Source organism: Trematomus bernacchii, unplaced genomic scaffold, assembly GCF_902827165.1.
Source record: "Trematomus bernacchii unplaced genomic scaffold, fTreBer1.1, whole genome shotgun sequence".
Classification (NCBI taxonomy): Eukaryota; Metazoa; Chordata; class Actinopteri; order Perciformes; family Nototheniidae; genus Trematomus; species Trematomus bernacchii.
In genome coordinates this window covers 230,833-251,424 of record NW_022987660.1, presented here as the reverse complement: position 1 = coordinate 251,424, position 20,592 = coordinate 230,833, and the positions used below count along the sequence as shown (strand labels likewise).

The 20,592-nt window shown below is 40.6% G+C and overlaps 1 protein-coding gene across 1 annotated transcript in view; it reads right to left on the bottom strand.

The window, feature by feature from the left end:
• Nucleotides 1–692: 692 nt before the first annotated feature.
• The window catches only part of htr4 (5-hydroxytryptamine receptor 4), a 143,194-nt gene continuing 123,294 nt past the window's right edge, over nucleotides 693–20,592 (bottom strand). The window contains exon 7 of the mRNA XM_034135412.1: nucleotides 693–3,639. Within this exon, the coding sequence (XP_033991303.1) occupies nucleotides 3,552–3,639 (88 nt within the window). The 3' untranslated portion in view covers nucleotides 693–3,551. The remainder of the gene's footprint in view (nucleotides 3,640–20,592) is intronic.

Here is a 20,592-nt window from a genome sequence, read left to right as displayed (position 1 = left end):
GAAAGTGTTTTTGGTTGTTATCCTGAAATAAGGTCTGTGGTTAACACAAGCTGAAGAGATTTTAATGTTTTGTTCTACGACATAAAATACGTCACTAAATACCCCACTGGTGAATTTAAAAACGGAGGTTGCTAACAAGTGTCTAAATGAGACGACTAAACGTCATCACGCCCAACATTAGCCACCTTTAGCTTAGCGGTGGTGACGTGAAGTCATGTGACCGTGCTGTAGTTCCTTTATAGCCCAACATTAGCCGCCTTTAGCTTAGCGGTGGTGACGTGAAGTCATGTGACCGTGCTGTAGTTCCTTTATAGCCCAACATTAGCCACCTTTAGCTTAGCTGTGGTGACGTGAAGTCATGTGACCGCGCTGTAGTTCCTTTATAGACCAACATTAGCCACCTTTAGCTTAGCGGTGGTGACGTGAAGTCATGTGACCGTGCTGTAGTTCCTTTATAGCCCAACATTAGCCACCTTTAGCTTAGCGGTGTTGACGTGAAGTCATGTGACCGTGCTGTAGTTCCTTTATAGCCCAACATTAGCCTCCTTTAGCTTAGCGGTGGTGACGTGAAGTCATGTGACCGTGCTGTAGTTCCTTTATAGCCCAACATTAGCCGCCTTTAGCGTAGCGGTGGTGACGTGAAGTCATGTGACCGTGCTGTAGTTCCTTTATAGCCCAACATTAGCCGCCTTTAGCTTAGCGGTGGTGACGTGAAGTCATGTGACCGCACTATAGTTCCTTTATAGCCTAACGTTAGCTTTGCATATGCCTCAAAAAGGATAAAAGTTGTGTAAATGTGGGGAAATTATCCTTCTAAACTAAACGTGTATGTAACCGTGTGTTAACCACAGATCTTATTTTCAACATAGTTAAAAAATCCAATTGAAAAGTCCCATTGCTTTTTGACGAGTAAGCCCTTGCAATGCTAACATTAGAGTCCGCCTACAAAAAACACATGATCACTGCACCACTCTATATGATGGTAATTGAATCATAATGAAGGGTAAATCATGTCAGAGGGTGTCTCGGCTGACCTGAGATCTGTGAGGCTCATATTTATGTATCTGGAGTAACATGAGAGCCGGAGTCCTTTTGTCAGATTGGATATTTCCTGTGACTTGTTAAACTGGGTCAATGGGCTCATGTCTGTGAAGGATCGGTAATCACCTCGCCCGCACAGGGTTTCCAGTCAACAGCTCTGTGGGTTTTCTTTGTGCCAGAGAATCAGTGCTCAACATTCTCATCTCATTAACTCATTGGGGTTCACTTCAGGGATTTGGCTGAAAAAACAAAACATTATCTGTGTATTTATATTTCATGTCTGTATTTCTTAGTTAGAGAAAAACAGTCCAACAGTATGATGGAAACCATTGATGAAATAATCCAAATAAATCACAACAACAGGAGATTTTTGTTGCTGTTTTAGTTTATCTTTAAACTACCACAGTTTAAAGATAAACTACATTAAACTGCCCGAACGGTAGCAGAGGTCCGCACTTCAAATTCAACCGTATGATATTAAATAATAATCCTAATTTAAGAGAGCCACCTGTTTGGCAATAGCTAGCTAATTAACTTGCATTTGCTATCTAGCTAGTTTGTTAGATTGGTAGTAAATGTTGGCTAGCTAACTATGTGGATAGATAAAGGACATTGCTAGCTTGTAAAGCACATAGCTTACCTTGGCTAGTAAGCTAGATAGCTAATGTTCATTAGTTGGCTAGATAGCTAACGTTAAATAGTTGGCTAGATAGCTAACGTTCACTAGTTGGCTAGATAGCTAACGTTAAATAGTTGGCTAGATAACTAACGTTCACTAGTTGGCTAGATAGCTAACGTTAAATAGTTGGCTAGATAGCTAACGTTTGCTAGTTGGCTAGATAGCTAATGTTTGCTAGTTGGCTAGAGAGCTAATGTTTGCTAGTTCGCTAGAAAGTTTATGTTGGCTAGCTAAGCAGCAAACTGACAGTTTAATTGAATGCGGTCTCCAACTTGTTTTTATACATTTCAACATTGTGGACCTTTGTCTACCCTTCTGGCAATGAGAGTTATTATACCATTTGTAATCCTATTTTCAAAATAAAAATGCCTTTTTTTGGGCGAATGAGTTTGTTTTAATTGTGTGTATTCAAAAGGAGGAAACTACTAATCATGTGGCGCTTGAATGAACGCTACAAGAGAGAGGACTATTTACACGGGTACGACAGGAAATGTGCTTTTAAAAAAAAAGGCAGATTTTCATTTTTCATTATCAGCAGTTGGCTTTAGTGTTTTCAGTTTCCATGATACAGACACATGGAAAATGTTCTGGTACATTCTTTAACGCGGGCTCCGAAGCGAACAGAGGAAATGAATGGTGTGCTGAGATGAAGCGGGGGCAACACAGTGTGGGATGATGGGAAAAGAGCATTTCATACATACGAACATCAGTCATTAGGAGGATAAAAACACACATACAGACACACAAACACTGCAAGAACCTTCAAACACACACACACACACACACACACACACACACACACACACACACACACACACACACACACACACACACACACACACACACACACACACACACACACACACACACACACACACACACACACACACACACACACACACACACACACACAAACACACACACACACACACACACACACACACACACACGCACACGCACACACACTGCACATATTGCTCCTGTTGAATAATTCATGAGCAGCTTGTTTTGATCCTCTAACTTCTTATTGGGAAAAGAAACAAGGATTCAGACAGAGTTTTATGGAGCGATGAACACGGAGCTATAGCAGCCTCTTTTATAATGCACTTCGACAGTTCAGGTCAGGGATTTACCGCAGCCTTGCAACCACATTTCTCTTTCAGCTTAATGAGGATTTAGCAGAGAAAACTTAGACCTGGCAGTCAGGTTCCCCAGCTTTGTGTCAAGGCTAAAACACTTCATGTTCAGCAAAGAGAAATATTGTTCTAAACTCTGCCTCTTTTTTCCAGGAATGACTTGTTTCATGAGCTCATTTTTGGCCAACTTTGCCACTCGTTTTACAGGAATGAACCTTCTATCGTTCTGATTTTGCACTGGAAAACAACAGGGAGCATTATATAATAATCACAAATAGATCCCCTGTATATATTATCAAATAGCTTTGGCAACATAATTCACTTTCACGACTCCCAGGCAATCATTATCACATCTCGTGCTGTGAAATTCTCCTACACATTCCCCGGAAAGCTGCCGGTTCTCCACACGACAAACTGGTCTTGAAACCATTTGGACCCGGACCGCTCAGTCTTTTGTGGGACGGCTTGACGGATATAGCATCGGAAAGACATGAGAACTGGTTTTTGTTTCAGGGTCTTTGCCACCTTTTAAAACCAGATGCATCCACGGCAAAGTCACCTTCCTCCCGTGGATCCCTAAAGTCCCATTGGGGCACTATTTTTTCCGATTTCTGCAGCATCTGGTTCTGGATTAGTGAAGGCTGTGTTCCCGTCGGTGTAGGTCTTTTGAGATGTGACTGAAGAGTCGCCGTTGGTCACAAACAGGACTCGCGGGATTCTATGACGGGCTGCAGAAACGTCTTCTTCTGCTCCGTGCTGTTCCCGTTGTGTAGGACAGAATACCTGAGAGAAAACAGACCGGACAAAACCATTAGTAAAACAATTGGAACAAGTACAGAGGTTGCACTAGAGGTGCTAGTTCGTCTCTTCGCAGAGTGTCCTTGAAAAAGGCACCAAACTCCAAATTGTTCCGAGAAGCTGAACCATGAAGACCTACAGATTATATTGAGAGTAAAATAAATTAATATTTGCACCTGCTTTGGTAAACATCAGGTCATATATCCATTATCAGTGGTTAATACACAGCTTAGTTGAATACTCGATTCTGATCAGTCAATTCAGACATTCCAGTGGTCGGTTATTTTTCGCCAAGAGACCGTTGCTAAGGAGAACAGACCGTTGCTAAGGAGGATGAAGATACTATGTGCATTTATATCAATCTGCAAAAAAAGAAGTCCGGTCAGTTTAATTTTCAGCTATATTCATTTTCATCCATCAGAAAACATCATAAATACTTTTTGAATATTTATTTTTATATTGGTGGAGGCGAGGACAACTTTGGATTCATGATGGCTAAACTGTCTCAAAGTAAACAGTAGAAGAAGACAGACAGGAAGTAAACACTAACAGGAACATTGGATTGGCTCTGGCACTGTTTAAAGACTGGTTAGTGGAAAAGAAGAACAGACTTGGATAGTTACAGAAAACCTCAATCAGTTCCAGACGTTGGAACGGACTATTTGTTCTCAACTCAGATTTTTAAATCAATAAAATCATTTTAAAGTCAATTTTGTGAATCAAGTCGTTGATTTATTTTGATCCTGTCTGTGTTCTTTTCTTACTACCCCTTAAATAAACTTAGGTTAAAGCCTCATAAGAGTCTCCTGATGGAAAGTGAGTCATTTCTCAACAGAGTTCGATCCTTACTGGAAAAGAGATCACACAGTGGGAGTTACGGGAGGTGATCGAGAGGAGAAGTCAAAACTGACCGCAGGTTGACTTTGTTACGAGAAATGTGTGTTTTATCGACTGTGATCGTAACCTGTGACTGGATCCACAATCACTCAGTGGAAATTCAAGCCGAGTAGAAGTACACATGTTCTCTCTTTTTACAACGTGATGAAAATCCAAAGCACTGTGTGTCAGATTTATGCTCTAATTTGATGGTGTTTGCATGGTTTAGTCATTTAAAGATGACTGAATCATTTTGAGAATAACAGTAGAATAACTTCACCAAAATGATGAAGAATCTACAGTAAGTGTGTTTATCCAATCATACCCATAACAACTTAAATACAGAGTTAAGGATCTGTCAATGTTCGATGTCTTATTACTAATACATTTGCTTGGTGTTTGCATGGTTTAGTCATTTAAAGATGAAAGAAACCACTCATTTTGAGTATAACAGTAGAATAGCTTCACCAAAATTATGAAGAATCCAAGTGTGTTCATCCCATCATACCCATACAAACTCAAAGCTGTAATCAATGCCAATAGTCTCTTAAATACAGAGTTAAGGGTCTGAATACTTTTGTCATATTTCCATTTTTGTATTATTAATAAAAGCTCTTTAGCGTAGGTCAATGAGGGGGAAAATCGATTGAAGGGTTAAAGCAAAAGGCAGTAATAACCACCATGACCGTGAACAAGATAAACAGCTTTAAGATACATTTGAGAAAATATGGAGCACATTTTAAATTCTGAGATATGGAAGTAACGCATATTGACAGATACATGTTGTCACTGTCCAATGAGAGGACTCTTTAAAGTAGAGACACTACATACTGATATACACCTGAACATCAGCAGGAGAGGACTCTTTAAAGTAGAGACACTACATACTGATATACACCTGGACATCAGCAGGAGAGGACTCTTTAAAGTAGAGACACTACATACTGATATACACCTGAACATCAGCAGGAGAGGACTCTTTAAAGTAGAGACACTACATACTGATATACACCTGAACATCAGCAGGAGAGGACTCTTTAAAGTAGAGACACTACATACTGATATACACCTGCACATCAGCAGGAGAGGACTTTTTAAAGTAGAGACACGACATACTGATATACACCTGAACATCAGCAGGAGAGGACTCTTTAAAGTAGAGACACTACATACTGATATACACCTGCACATCAGCAGGAGAGGACTTTTTAAAGTAGAGACACTACATACTGATATACACCTGAACATCAGCAGGAGAGGACTCTTTAAAGTAGAGACACTACATACTGATATACACCTGAACATCAGCAGGAGAGGACTTTTTAAAGTAGAGACACTACATACTGATATACACCTAACAAAAGGGCCACTTAAACTCCAACTTAAGATCAGGTCAAGGTGACTGAATAATGTCAAAGAAGTGAAGTGTTAGTCCTTATAAAGTGGAGAAGAATGAACTTCAGTGATGCACATGCACAAGTATTCCCATATGCATGTGTGTATGGGTAAGTGTACAGTGAGTGGTCATGTACATTTTGTCCAGACATATATCTGTGTGTATGTGTGTGTGTGTGTGTGTTTGTGTGTGTGAGCATCACAGAGGCCTCACCGCAGGTTAAAATCATTACGAGCTGTTTACACAAACACCCCGACCAAAACACACTTCCTGCTGCCAAACGGCCCGTGAAATGTACCTTCCAGACAGCCTCCGACATTTAGAGCTTTGAAAAGGAAACACGCTGCAGATCCTCGCCAGAGAAATAACCCCAAATTGCTGCCACATTGCGGTGTGAAAACCCTCCGCTGCGGTTCAGAAACATTGATGAAAAACAGGAGACTGAGGGGAGTTATTTTATAGATCTCTCACTTAGTTAAGCCCGGTTAGTTAGCAGGCATCAGAGTCTCTATGGAGTTATTAAACATTCATTTGACTATACAGTATGTGAGTGATGGTGCTCTGCTGCCTTTCTCTTCACGGTTGGAAATATTTCTCTCATGCTTCCTGACGCTGAAGTGAGTCCAAACGATGCTGCCATGTGTGAAGAGACAGCTAATGGTGTTTCAAGGAGAGGGCGGAGGAAAAGAGATTCCTCCACACTTTCGGTAATGTGCAAAGGAAATGTAATAGTTTCAGTCCTTAGATAGGATTCAAAGTCAAGGTAGTGTCACAAAATAATGTTACTGCAAATAAGATGTTCTCCTGCTGTGCATCTGTGTTCAGATATGAGGGAGAATCAGCTTTTAACCTTTGAATTGTCTTCCAATCGAGCATGCAACTGTTCTTCAGGTCTGCTTCTACTTCTCAAGATTCATAAAGGATATATAATGACTCGATTCTGTGGTACACCATCTTAGCAAACGTCATTAATACTTTATTGCTGCCCCTTACTGTTAGAATTTCATTGCTATCTTGTGTAACTCCTTGTTTTACAATGAAACATCAATATAACACGACTGTGGAAGTCTGTTTGTGAGCATGAGCTGCGTAGTGATGAATATAAATCCTATGCCACATTAAGTAAACTACTATAATAATGAATGCATGAGAAGTGAAAAGGAGGAATCTAAAGGCTCTAATCTGCATATTAATTTATGAATGAGATAGGAAAAGGATGAAACGTCTCATTAAAACGCAGAAATGACAGCTTGTATGGAGTCACTGATGCAACACTCAGAAAAACTTGTACAACAACGTAGAGAAAAACTGCAAACTGTGGACACGTTCGGAGTATCTCTGTGTCTTTATATTTGTGTGGAATAAAGCATGTGGCCTGTGTTTATCCGAGGTTTTGTTTGTACACAGCGAGCCAGCCGGCCAACTGGCAGAGAGCTTTGTTTAATGAGGCCAGCGGAGAGAGAGGCAGAAGGCCGGATTACCAGCAGACTAAACACTTCTACATATTTTTGGGCAGCAATGTGGCAAACATTCATCTTGATAACGTGCCTCCAGCAGGATTCATAACGCCGTATGGCAGACACTGATGTCTGATGTTCCACAGGAAGAATGGGAACGAGATGATTCTCAGTGTGAGGTGGTCCAGAAAAATATAAAATATGTCTTTCATTACCAGGAAACCCCTTTGGCAGACTCCTAACAATGTATATCTTTAAATAGAGTTGGTTTGCTTGTTTTTTGCTGCCATTTTCCAATCAACTGTTGGACTGTCCTACAAGGAAGAATGGGAAAGAGATGATTTGTCAGTGAAGCTCAACACAGCGTAAGACGGTCCAGATAACTATCAAATATGTATTTTATTACCAGGAATCTTCCAAGCAGAGTTCTAACAATGTATATCTTTAAATAGAGTTGGTTTGATTGTTTTTTGCTGCCATTTTCCAATCAACTGTTGGACTGTCCTACAAGAGAATGAAAAGTGAAGGATAAAAACAACATCTAGTTATAAAGTGATGTATCAGCACGGTCTGTAACCTAAATATATCCTTCTAACAATAAATACAAACAGGCCATAGTTGTATAACTTATCTGGTGTCTTATTTTCTAGTGGAAGAATGGGAACGAGATGATTTCTCAGTGAAGCTCAACACAGTGTGAGGTGGTCCAGATAACTATAAAATATGCCTTTTATATCCTGGAAACTCCTTAGCAGAGTACTAACAATGTATATGACTCTTAAACAAGAGTGTTGTTTGTCTTGGTTTGATTTTCCAATAATGTTGGACTGTCCTACAAGAGAATGAATAGTGAAGGATAAAAACAACATCTAGTTAAAGTGATGTATCCGCACAGTCTGTAACCTAAAGATATCCTGCTAACAATAAATACAAACAGGGGATAAAAAAATCTAATTTTAAACTTAACTGTCTGACATAAAAAAAAGAAAGTTGCGTCTGAAAACCCTCGATAAATGTATCCCTGGAGTGCTTGGTTTCCTCAGAATTATGTGAAATCAATAGATGGTCCAGACTGAAGGCACCCTAAAAGACTTGAAAGAAACTAAACCACAAACGTTGGGGCTTGTTTCTGTTACATTTTTACGAGGTGTTAAGGTACCAACTGTGTGAGATTAAAGGCCAGAAACCAACCTGTAATCCTGGATTTTGCCCACTTTGAATGTAAATTGATAATATATTGATGTATTACACGGCGTAATTAATACTCTATTTTAATTGGTCACTTTGGACATTCCAAAGTTCTGCTATCTTTCACAAACAGACCGTTGCTAAGGAGAACAGACCGTTGCTAAGGAGAACATACCGTTGCTAAGGAGGACACTCTAATCAAGGGACTATGTGAAGTCATATCAATCCGCAGAAAACACTAAAGGGAACAGCAGAAGAAGACAGACAGGAAGTAAACACTAACGTTTTTTACGAGTTTCTTGAAACTTTTAGTAAGTGAAATAAGCCAAAGCATTATTTTTTAAATGATCGACCCCCTTGCTGCACATTATTCCATGTTTAAGAAACGGTCTCATGGTGAAGTTAATGTATTTCACTCCTTAAGTCCCTCAGGGCTCTCACTGCACTGGATTAACCTGAGAATTAACCTCTGGAAACAAGCACTCTTCTGATAGAGAGGAGAACTTATCCTTGCTTTGTCAAAACAAAGCTTTACAGAAGGTTAATTTACAGGTTAATACTCTGGACGGAGAAAACATGGAGGATAAAGTTTGCCTGACATGAGAGCAAACTTACACCAAGCGGCCTTCAGGCTGTCTAAACAAGAGGAGAAAAGCCAAATCATCAAACATTATAGAAATAAAGAATAATATATTTTAGTTAAAAAAGTATGAAAGAACACAGCCTTCACATTTTCAAGTATTTTGAAATCTTTTCACTCCCACCATCATGCACAGTTCCTCTCATTGTTTTTTTATAAAACTAAGGAGAGCTCTTTTAAAACATTTAATGTCGCTTTTAAAGAAGGTTTTAGGAATGTATTAGGCAGGGCAGAGTGACATCTGAACACAACTACCGCCTGATTCATCCAATTAAATAGGTGTTGTATGGCGTTGACAGCTTTAACTTTCCAAAGAATCCGCTTGTAAGCCTTCAAATAAACTGTTATTAGGTAAAACATGTGTTTAAGGGAACAAACCTAACATTAAGATTACAAAAATGGGATAAAGTTATCCAAATAAGGCCATTTTGGGGAATTTACAGCGATGTTTGAAGTTGTTAGGAACTGCTAGCTGTATAATGTTAGCCAGTTAGCTTAAAAAGATCTCATGTCAACAATGTTTTTATAATTTTATTCAGCCATAGCTAGCCAGATAGCTTTAATTTGCTAGCTAGCTTGTTAGATAGGTAGCTAATATAAGCTAGCTGACTACATAAATAATTAAGTTGAAGCTTGTAAAGTAGATAGCTAACGTTTGTTGATTGCTAGCTAGATAAGGCGCTTTCACACCAAGTACTTTTCCCAGGAATAGTTCCCGGAACTTTTATTTCCTGGAACTATCTAGTAAATCGCGTTCACACCGGAATAAGTCCCTGAGGGAGCCGCTGACTGTCACTTCTTCTTCTTCTGCTTTGGGTTTACTGGCAGGCCGCAAACCACTTCATGGCGTATACTGCCACCCGAAGTCTCCGGCTGGAAGTCCCCGGAGTTGGGGACTGGCTTCAGTAGAAGCTGCTGGGAGTCCCAGCAGCTTCTACTGAAGCCTTCCGAGTAAATCGCCAGAACGCCGACTCCTCCTCATCACCACCGCTCCCATGTTTTTTTTTGTGTTGCCATAAGTTAGTCTCTCTCCGTTGGTGTGTGGGGCTAATGCTAATAATGCTAATGCGAGCAAATAAAATGGCGGCTTAACAAAAACCTTTCAGAGTTTTACGGGCCGTGGTTTGCAATCTGCACAGCCAATCAGAAATTGGAACCTTTTTCTCCCCAGGAAAGTACCACCTCTCTAGCAGGGATTGAAAAAGGGGTGAAAAGGTTCGCAAAAAAAAGTTCTAGTTCCAGATCTTTTTGGTGTGAACGCAAAATCCCAGGAATTATCGGAACTATTCCTGGGAAAAGTACTCTGGTGTGAAAGCGCCTATTGTTAACGTTTGCTAGCTGAACATCACACTGACAGGTTAACTGAGTTATTCAAATGTGTTAATATGAGATTTTAGGCCGTTTCCATATGTCATCCTGCAGCCACTAACAGATGATGGTTGCTATAAAACATTCCATATGAGCAAAGTAGCTGTGAATGATCTTAAATACAAGTCACTGTTTACAATTCAGCTAGTGCTTAACCAGACAAGCTAACACATGAGCGTTTAAACCGGAAGTGTGAATAGGGGCGAGCAAAATAAGGTGAATTATTCCTGCAAAAATGTGACTGCATTCTTTTTTTTTCACCCCAGTTTCTCCACAAGTGATCCAATCTTCATCAGCCACCCTCCTTCACTCTGTTTTCTGATGACCTCTCTCCCCCCTCTCCACTTCTGATGATCCCTCTCACTGTCTCTCGGTCTGGAGAACAATCACTGATCATTACAATCAGGACGTCTGTTTCCTGGACTTTCTTAAGGAGCTATGTTACCGTGCAGGTCAACAAGTTGATGCCACTCGAGGCCAAATACCCACGGAGAGACGAGAGCTCAAAAACAAATATGATGCTGATGAGAAGAGAGGAAGGAGAGGAGGGGAGGAATCTCACCCAGTATATGTGTCTAATATCTAGTCAGAATATGTCTCTACACCTGATATAAGACATAATAACTTCAGAAGTAACACTGCAGTGAGATATCAGGTCTTGTTTTTAGACAATGCTTCATCTTGTTAAGTCAAATAATCTTATTTTGAGTTGTATCTCCAACTAACATCAGAAAACAGAAAACTTTTGAGCATTTGCGGTACAAACATTTCCTGATTCTGGTAAAATATAGTTCAAAATTAGTTTTCCATCTATTTACAAGATCTGATTTATTTAAATATCCCTTCTTAGTTCAAGAAATCTAACCAAGCTCATTGTCACTTGTTCTATTGGCAGATTTTTGTACTTATTTCAAGTGAAAACACCTTGTTTTCATTATTTGCTCAACTTGTTTTTGGAGCAGCATTATTTCCAGTGTGATGAATATGAGATAAACACAAAAGAGTGGAATTTAAATAGAAACAAGATAACACAGCAGAGAGCGAGGAAGAATGAATTAGGGGGAGATAACAGTATGCAGAATTATTCAAAGTTTAAACCCCACGAGGAAAGTTTGCTTGCAGCTCAGCAACACAAAGGAGCTGCAAGACTTTCCAAGACTCCCCCAAAAAAGCTCTCCTCTCTGCACCTCTCTGACCTTGAATTGATTGTTTGCAACCTGAACATCCAGAAATGTGCACAGGTAAGCAAAAGCATCACGAGTCCTTACTGTAAAACCAATTACAGGAGGTATGTGTCTTCACCTCAATTACAGGGGACGGAGAAAGGTGTTCTGTTACAGGGTTCAGTGGGAAAAGAAGGACGAAGAGAGGACAAAAAAGAGGGGAAAGAGAAATAACTTAATAAAGGACGATTTAAGGTGTTCTATGTCAGGAAAGTTTATAGCAAAGTTCAGAGTTCTTCATTGACGATACAAATATTCTAAACGATCCACTTAAAGTCGGTCAGTGCTTAAGCTGACACCAGGTCTGCTACAAAAGTACACCCATCCTTTACTCAAGTAGAAGTACAGGTACTCGTGTTTAAAAATACTCTGGTGAAAGTAGAAGTACTGACTAAATTTCTTTACTCAAGTAAAAGTAAAGAGGGCTTTGAAATGTACTTCAGTAAAAAGTACCCATAGCTAGCAGCTGTTTTAAAGAGTACCTGACCTCCCTTTATATTAATAGAACAATAATGTCATTGTTAGCTAATGAATGTTTCCATGCTGAACAACGGCAACATGACAACGTTTTCATTGGTCCCTCTTCTTTAGAGAAGACCAGGAAATGATGGATACACGGATCGTGTTCAAATCAATAGGCACGCAATGACTCTAAATAATAATGATCACGCCACCAAACACACATTCAAACTAAAGGAACCAGCCTGTTGTGTGAGAAGTAGAAAGTACAGGTATTTGTGTTCAACATGTAAGAAGTAGAAAGTACAGGTATTTGTGTTCAACATGTAAGAAGTAGAAAGTACAGGTATTTGAGTCCAACATGTAAGAAGTAGAAAGTACAGGTATTTGTGTTCAAAATGTAAGAAGTAGAAAGTACAGGTATTTGTGTTCAACATGTAAGAAGTAGAAAGTACAGGTATTTGTGTTCAACATGTAAGAAGTAGAAAGTACTGGTATTTGTGTTCAACATGTAAGAAGTAGAAAGTACAGGTATTTGTGTTCAACATGTAAGAAGTAGAAAGTACAGGTATTTGTGTTCAAAATGTAAGAAGTAGAAAGTCCAGGTATTTGTGTTCAACATGTAAGAAGTAGAAAGTTCAGGTATTTGGGTTCAACATGTAAGAAGTAGAAAGTACAGGTATTTGTGTTCAACATGTAAGAAGTAGAAAGTACTGGTATTTGTGTTCAACATGTAAGAAGTAGAAAGTACAGGTATTTGTGTTCAACATGTAAGAAGTAGAAAGTACAGGTATTTGTGTTCAAAATGTAAGAAGTAGAAAGTACAGGTATTTGTGTTCAACATGTAAGAAGTAGAAAGTACAGGTATTTGTGTTCAACATGTAAGAAGTAGAAAGTACAGGTATTTGGGTTCAACATGTAAAAAGTCAAAGTAAAAAGTCTTCAGAAAAATAAGTAGTGGAGTATAGTACTGATACCAGAAAAATGTACTTAAGAACAGTAACAAAGTATTTGTACTCCACTACTTCCCACCTCTGACTACAGGAATCAGAGAGTCGGTCTTCCATGGGATTAAATCTGCAGAGCCGTCAGAAAGCATCACGAAAGAGCTGAGGGATTTTTAGTCGAGGCCAGAGAAACCCAATCTACACCGAAACAGAAGCAGAGGCAAAGAGGTGTTTGTGTTGTTTCCACAGTGATGGAGCACATGAACATCGGAGGAGGGAGGTTAATGAGGAACTGGTGCGAAATGGGAAGCGAATAACGAAAAGTTTTGCTCGAAACTTCACACAAGAGTTCTTGAGGGGAGGTTTTTAATTGAAAGCCAGCAGCAGCTAAAAATAGGGGGTGCAGAAGAAGAATCAAAGGAAAGTTGTACCTCATTTGGAGTTGAAATGTGTGACTTAACGTAGCATGAATCAGTATTTGTTATTATTAAGTAGAATTTTGCAATCTTAAAATAAGATAAAATAAGATGTACTTTATTAATCCCAATTTAGGATTTTTGTGTTGCAGCAGCATAAAACAAAACAAGGCATTGCACATTATAACAAATTAAAAGAGTAGAAATAACATTTGTAAAATAAAAACATCTAGAAACAAATCGCATCTGAACAAACCGATAAACCCAAAGTAACCAAACCAGACACAAATCTAGCAGCAATATAGTCGGGTCTTTGCTGACGTTTTTTATGTCGTAGAACAAAAATGTTTAAATCTCTTCAGCTTGTGTTAACGACAGACCTTAATTTACGTCACCACCGCTAAGCTAAAGGCGGCTAATATTGGACTATAAAGGAACTACAGCAGGGTCACATGACTTCACCTCACCACCGCTAAGCTAAAGGCGGCTAATATTGGGCTATAAAGGAACTACAGCACGGTCACATGACTTCACGTCACCACCGCTAAGCTAAAGGTGGCTAATGTTGGGCTATAAAGGAACTACAGCACGGTCACATGACTTCACGTCACCACCGCTAAGCTAAAGGCGGCTAATGTTGGGCTATAAAGGAACTACAGCACGGTCACATGACTTCACGTCACCACCGCTAAGCTAAAGGTGGTTAATGTTGGGCTATAAAGGAACTACAGCACGGTCACATGACTTCACGTCACCACCGCTAAGCTAAAGGCGGCTAATGTTGGGCTATAAAGGAACTACAGCAGGGTCACATGACTTCACGTCACCACCGCTAAGCTAAAGGGGGCTAATGTTGGGCTATAAAGGAACTAGAGCACGGTCACATGACTTCACGTCACCACCGCTAAGCTAAAGGAGGCTAATGTTGGGCTATAAAGGAACTACAGCACGGTCACATGACTTCACGTCACCACCGCTAAGCTAAAGGTGGCTAATGTTGGGCTATAAAGGAACTACAGCACGGTCACATGACTTCACGTCACCACCGCTAAGCTAAAGGTGGCTAATGTTGGGCTATAAAGGAACTACAGCACGGTCACATGACTTCACGTCACCACCGCTAAGCTAAAGGCGGCTAATGTTGAGTTTGATGACGTTTAGTCGCCTCACTTAGACACTTGTTAGCAACCAAGGTTATTCGATTTATTCACCAGTGGGGTATTTACTGACGTAGAACAAAAGCGTTAAAATCTCTTACGCTTGTGTTAACCACAGGCTTATTTAGGCTTGGGGACAGGAAGTGGTATTATGCTGACTAATTTCCCTGTTGACTCATTCCTGCAACATTCTTTTAGCCAGATATTATTTCAGCAAGACACTTTTTTTCGACAAGTATTTAGTTTGTTATATCTGTAAAGTTAGGCTTTGGTGCATTATGGGAAACTACACAAGAAAGATAATGTATCTCACTTATTAGCTAGTTGCTTCAATAGTTGATTAAGATGGCATCTAGACCAGCCGTTCCCAACCTGTGGGAAGGCATTGCAAGTGGGCCGCCAAATAATTTGCAAAACATTATGATTTCTTAGGAAACAATTTCATTATTAAGATTTTTTTTTATTCTCCTTTCCTTTCTCTTTCTCCATCCTCCTTAGCAACGGTCATTACAGTCCTTGACAGCGGTCTGTTCTACTGGATTAACAACGCGTCACATGTTCTGAATTGACCAATCAGAACTTTATTTAGCCTCCGTATTTTTTATGGTTGAATGTGGGCCGGACATTTTAGATTCTTAAGTGTTGAGTTTCTGAGTTGAAAAAGGTTGGGAACCGCTGATCTAGATGACATGTCTGTGCACCCCTTTAAATCGCAAACATTTCCCAAATTGGGATCAATAAAGTACTTCTGATTTTATCTTACCTTATCTGTATTTAAGAACCTCTATTTCAGATTCAAATCCCCCACTGCAAATTAAAAACTTTGCACGAACATTTGTCTAAACTATGAAGTTTGTGCAGCTTTAAAGGCGTCACTCACTGCCAAAAAAAGTTCTTTCCCTTTTCTGTCGCAGCGATACCATCTGCAATTTCAGGCTTAGTCTCAGACAGTGTGTCCGTCATATCCCAGTATCTCCGGGTTCACACCAGGCCACGATTGACGCTTTAATTCTCCTGTTTTCCTTCCTTTCCTCCCTCATTGATAAGAGGTTTTAAAACCGCGGGCCCATAAGACTGGAGGCCTTCGTTTAAAGAGGGCAACAACTTTGTGAGAAAACAGTTTAAACTCAAAATGGACCTCACACTGATAACAGACAGAATACACAGTGATTGACATGTGGGACACACATGTGTCCAGCTCAAAAACAGTAAATATGGTCTTTCTCTCTGTAGATTTCCACTTTCTGTTTTCTCTAAACCTGAACATCAGCAGGAGAGGACTCTTTAAAGTAGAGACACTACATACTGATATACACCTGAACATCAGCAGGAGAGGACTCTTTAAAGTAGAGACACTACATACTGATATACACCTGAACATCAGCAGGAGAGGACTCTTTAAAGTAGAGACACTACATACTGATATACACCTGAACATCAGCAGGAGAGGACTCTTTAAAGTAGAGACACTACATACTGATATACACCTGGACATCAGCAGGAGAGGACTCTTTAAAGTAGAGTAACTACATACCGATATACACCTGAACATCAGCAGGAGAGGACTCTTTAAACTAGAGACACTACATACCGATATACACCTGAACATCAGCAGGAGAGGACTCTTTAAAGTAGAGACACTACATACTGATATACACTTGAACATCAGCAGGAGAGGACTCTTTAAAGTAGAGACACTACATACTGATATACACCTGAACATCAGCAGGAGAGGACTCTTTAAAGTAGAGACACTACATACTGATATACACCTGAACATCAGCAGGAGAGGACTCTTTAAAGTAGAGACACTACATACTGATATACACCTGAACATCAGCAGGAGAGGACTCTTTAAAGTAGAGACACCCCATACTGATATACACCTGAACATCAGCAGGAGAGGACTCTTTAAAGTAGAGACACCCCATCAAGCATAGAATGACCTATTTAAGTAACGTCTTATTGTTATTGCTTGCTTTTTTATTTCCCCTTCACAACGGCAATGTCAGAGAAGAGCAATTGAACCTCTTGTCATGTGAAAGCAGCTTGAAGCAGCTTCTTCTGAGTGTCTTTTGTTGAGAGTCCTCCACTGACCTGCAGTCTGCAAACACCCTGCTGCTCTCTCCGTCTCACTACATTAACACAGGATATAGCCTTTAGCGGGCATGTGGGGAAGTCAACAAGTGTGTGTGTGTGAGTGTGTGTATACTACACAGCATGTGGGACATCTTCAAAACACGAGTATCTGAGTTGTATCCTGAAAAAAGAAGATCCTGCACTAAAAATAGACCTCCAGTAGACTCAGCTTCAAGGGAAAAGAGGGCCAGTGTGTGTGTGTGTGTGTGTGTGTGCGTGTGTGTGTGTGTGTGTGTGTGTGTATGACAGACCAGTGTACTCCTGGTTTTGTGGTTCAGATGTTGGATTATTTCTGGATGACTGACGCCTGCAACGCACCATTCCTCAACAAATTGCTTACATGACTGGAATGGGGAGAGATCGTCACTGTGTGTGTGTGTGTGCGTGTGTGTGTGTGCGTGTGTGTGTGTGTGTGTGTGTGTGTGTGTGTGTGTGTGTGTGTGCGCGTGTGTGTGTGTGTGTGTGTGTGTGTGTGTGTGTGTGTGTGTGTGTGTGTGTGTGTGTGTGTGTGTGTGTGTGTGTGTGCGTGCGTGTGTGTGTGTCTTTGTGTGATCGTACCTGCTTGTAAGTTGTGTATAACTCGGACTGCACTACGGTTTTCTTGCTTTTCTGAGCAGCACCCAGAGGTTTGTTTTCCCTTTGCCTCACACACAGGTGTTAATATGACATAGTGAACTTAAATACATTTTTCTATATGTGTATATATACTGTATACATCATGATTATTGTATTGGAACATGAGGTGCATGTTTGCTGACGGACGTTAGCCTGACTGATGGTCCTGCGGATACTCGTGCAACAGCTGTGAACAACATATAGATTGTTTACGCTGCATTATGTTTTGTGTCTGCACCAGATGCATTGTGTTGTTTATGGTGATGATTGTCTTTCATCTTGACGGATGTGTGTGTGTGTGTGTGTGTGTGTGTGTGTGTGTGTGTGTGTGTGTGTGTGTGTGTGTGTGTGTGTGTGTGTGTGTGTGTGTGTGTGTGTGTGTGTGTGTGTGTGTGTGTGTGTGTGTGTGTGTGTGTGTGTGTGTGTGTGTGAGACAAAGGGAAGACACAGAGATGGTGAAGTTAGCGAGGCAGAAACCCACACTAATTCGATCAGGAAGTGAAACCCTTCCTGCCACTTGAATGTGGTCCGTGATGAGGACAGCTCGTGCTTTACTGACACCAGTTCATCAAGAGAAGGAGCCACAGGAAATAAGAAAAAGCATTACAACTGTGGACCAATCAGGAATAGCACACATATGTGTTATGATCCGTATTAGTTTTCCCTGCTTTATTGTGTCCTGTATAGTCTGTAGTTACTTCCTCCCTCTTGTTTGATTACCTGATTGTGTTCACCTGTGTTTCTCTTCCCTCCCCACCTGTGTCTTGTTCTTGTGATTAGTCTTGTGTGCATTTAAAGGTCACCTATTATGCAAAATCCTCTTCTACATCAACATGTGTCCCCTCTTCTTCATGTCTCTTCTACATTAACACGTGTCCCCTCTTCTTCATGTCTCTTCTACATCAACATGTGTCCCCTCTTCTTCATGTCTCTTCTACATCAACATGTGTCCCCTCTTCTTCATGTCTCTTCTTCATCAACATGTGTCCCCTCTTCCTCATGTCTCTTCTACATCAACACGTGTCCCCTCTTCTTCATGTCTCTTCTACATCAACACGTGTCCCCTCTTCTTCATGTCTCTTCTACATCAACATGTGTCCCCTCTTCTTCATGTCTCTTCTACATCAACACGTGTCCCCTCTTCCTCATGTCTCTTCTACATCAACACGTGTCCCCTCTTCTTCATGTCTCTTCTTCATCAACATGTGTCCCCTCTTCTTCATGTCTCTTCTACATCAACATGTGTCCCCTCTTCTTCATGTCTCTTCTACATCAACATGTGTCCCCTCTTCTTCATGTCTCTTCTACATCAACATGTGTCCCCTCTTCTTCATGTCTCTTCTACATCAACATGTGTCCCCTCTTCTTCATGTCTCTTCTACATCAACCCCCCCCCCCCCACCTTATCACCTGAATCTCCTCCTAGAGCACCATTGAGTTCTTTGTAACCAAATGTCTCTCAGAGGGGCGTGGGGAGGGGCTCCTTATTTTCATCTAAAGTAACAGACAGAGAATCAGCACTTTGGAAACAGGGCTGAAACAGAGGGGATTATGGGTAATGCTGCAATGATCTGTTTGGTGTTTCAGCCAATCAGAGACAGGTTCTGGATATATCTGAGACCTGGAATATATTGATGAAAAATGGTATAATAGGGGACCTTTAAGTTCTGTTTTTTCTTTCAGTCTGTGTCAGAGTTCATGTTGTTGGACGTTTCTTATTCCGAAGAATTGTCTTGTTTGCCTGGCCCAGTTCTGTCACTAAAGCATTTTGATTTTGAATTCTTCTGCCCTCCAGCCATGACACATATGCAGGTTTTTTAATGTGATAAAACTCACCAAAAGAAAGGGAAGGAGCCCATTGGTCAGCAACCCTTCAGCTTCAGAAAGTGGGGTTCGTTGACATTATAAAGCTTATGGTAATGACTTAATATGTAACGATAGCTGCAACAAACACTTTTCAACCACCCAAATAGCTTCCGCAACGCACTGCAGTTAGTGTTTCTGTTTGTGTCATTGAAGTGGTTTCAACGTACATACATTCCACTTTGTTTATGCCGTCTTTAAACATATTATCCCTGATGAAATTCCTCTGAATACCAGATATTTTAGATCCGTTGCTTAACAGACTTAAAGATCCTGCGTCATGTGATCATTGAGATATTATTTCAGGACTTTCTCACCTGTCAGTGGTCTGAAAGGTCATCTGCAGCGTGTTTCAAGTTAGAAACAGATTGAAGTTTTTATCGAGGCGTCTTGGTGTGGGTGAAGCAGCGGGAAAGATATTTATAACGGGCTGTATGAGGTTACACACACACACACACACACACACACACACACACACACACACACACACACACACACACACACACACACACACACACACACACACACACACACACACACACACACACACACACACACACACACACACACACACACACACACACACACACACACACACACACACACACAAAGCTCTAGATGTATTTCCGTGTTGACTACAGAAAGCTTTACGTTGTCAAACAGCGGGTTTTAACCTCATGGTGTTGGGTTTCCCCCGACCTCAGCGTCCTGCCGTGAACTCTGCAGGGAGAGTCTCTGAATGGTGACACTCTCCTTCTCTGGGTTACGAATATTTCAAACGTCTGGCACAAAGACATGGGAAGCACTCTGCTTTCAACGGGAAGAAGAAGAAGAAGATGAAGATGAAGATGAAGATGCTGACTGAAACTACTGTCATTTTCACTAAAGGTCCTCCAGGGTTAACACACACGGAGATACAGACGGCGGAAAGCGCTAAGTAAACACACACGTTCTTTTCCATCATGTCTTCATCATGTCTTCATCATGTCTTCATCATGAGCCTGAGTCTTCATCATGAGCCTGAGTCTTCATCATGTCTTCATCATGTCTTCATCATGAGTCTGAGTCTTCATCATGAGTCTGAGTCTTCATCATGAGTCTGAGTCTTCATCATGTCTTCATCATGAGCCTGAGTCTTCATCATGTCTTCATCATGAGTCTGAGTCTTCATCATGTCTTCATCATGAGTCTGAG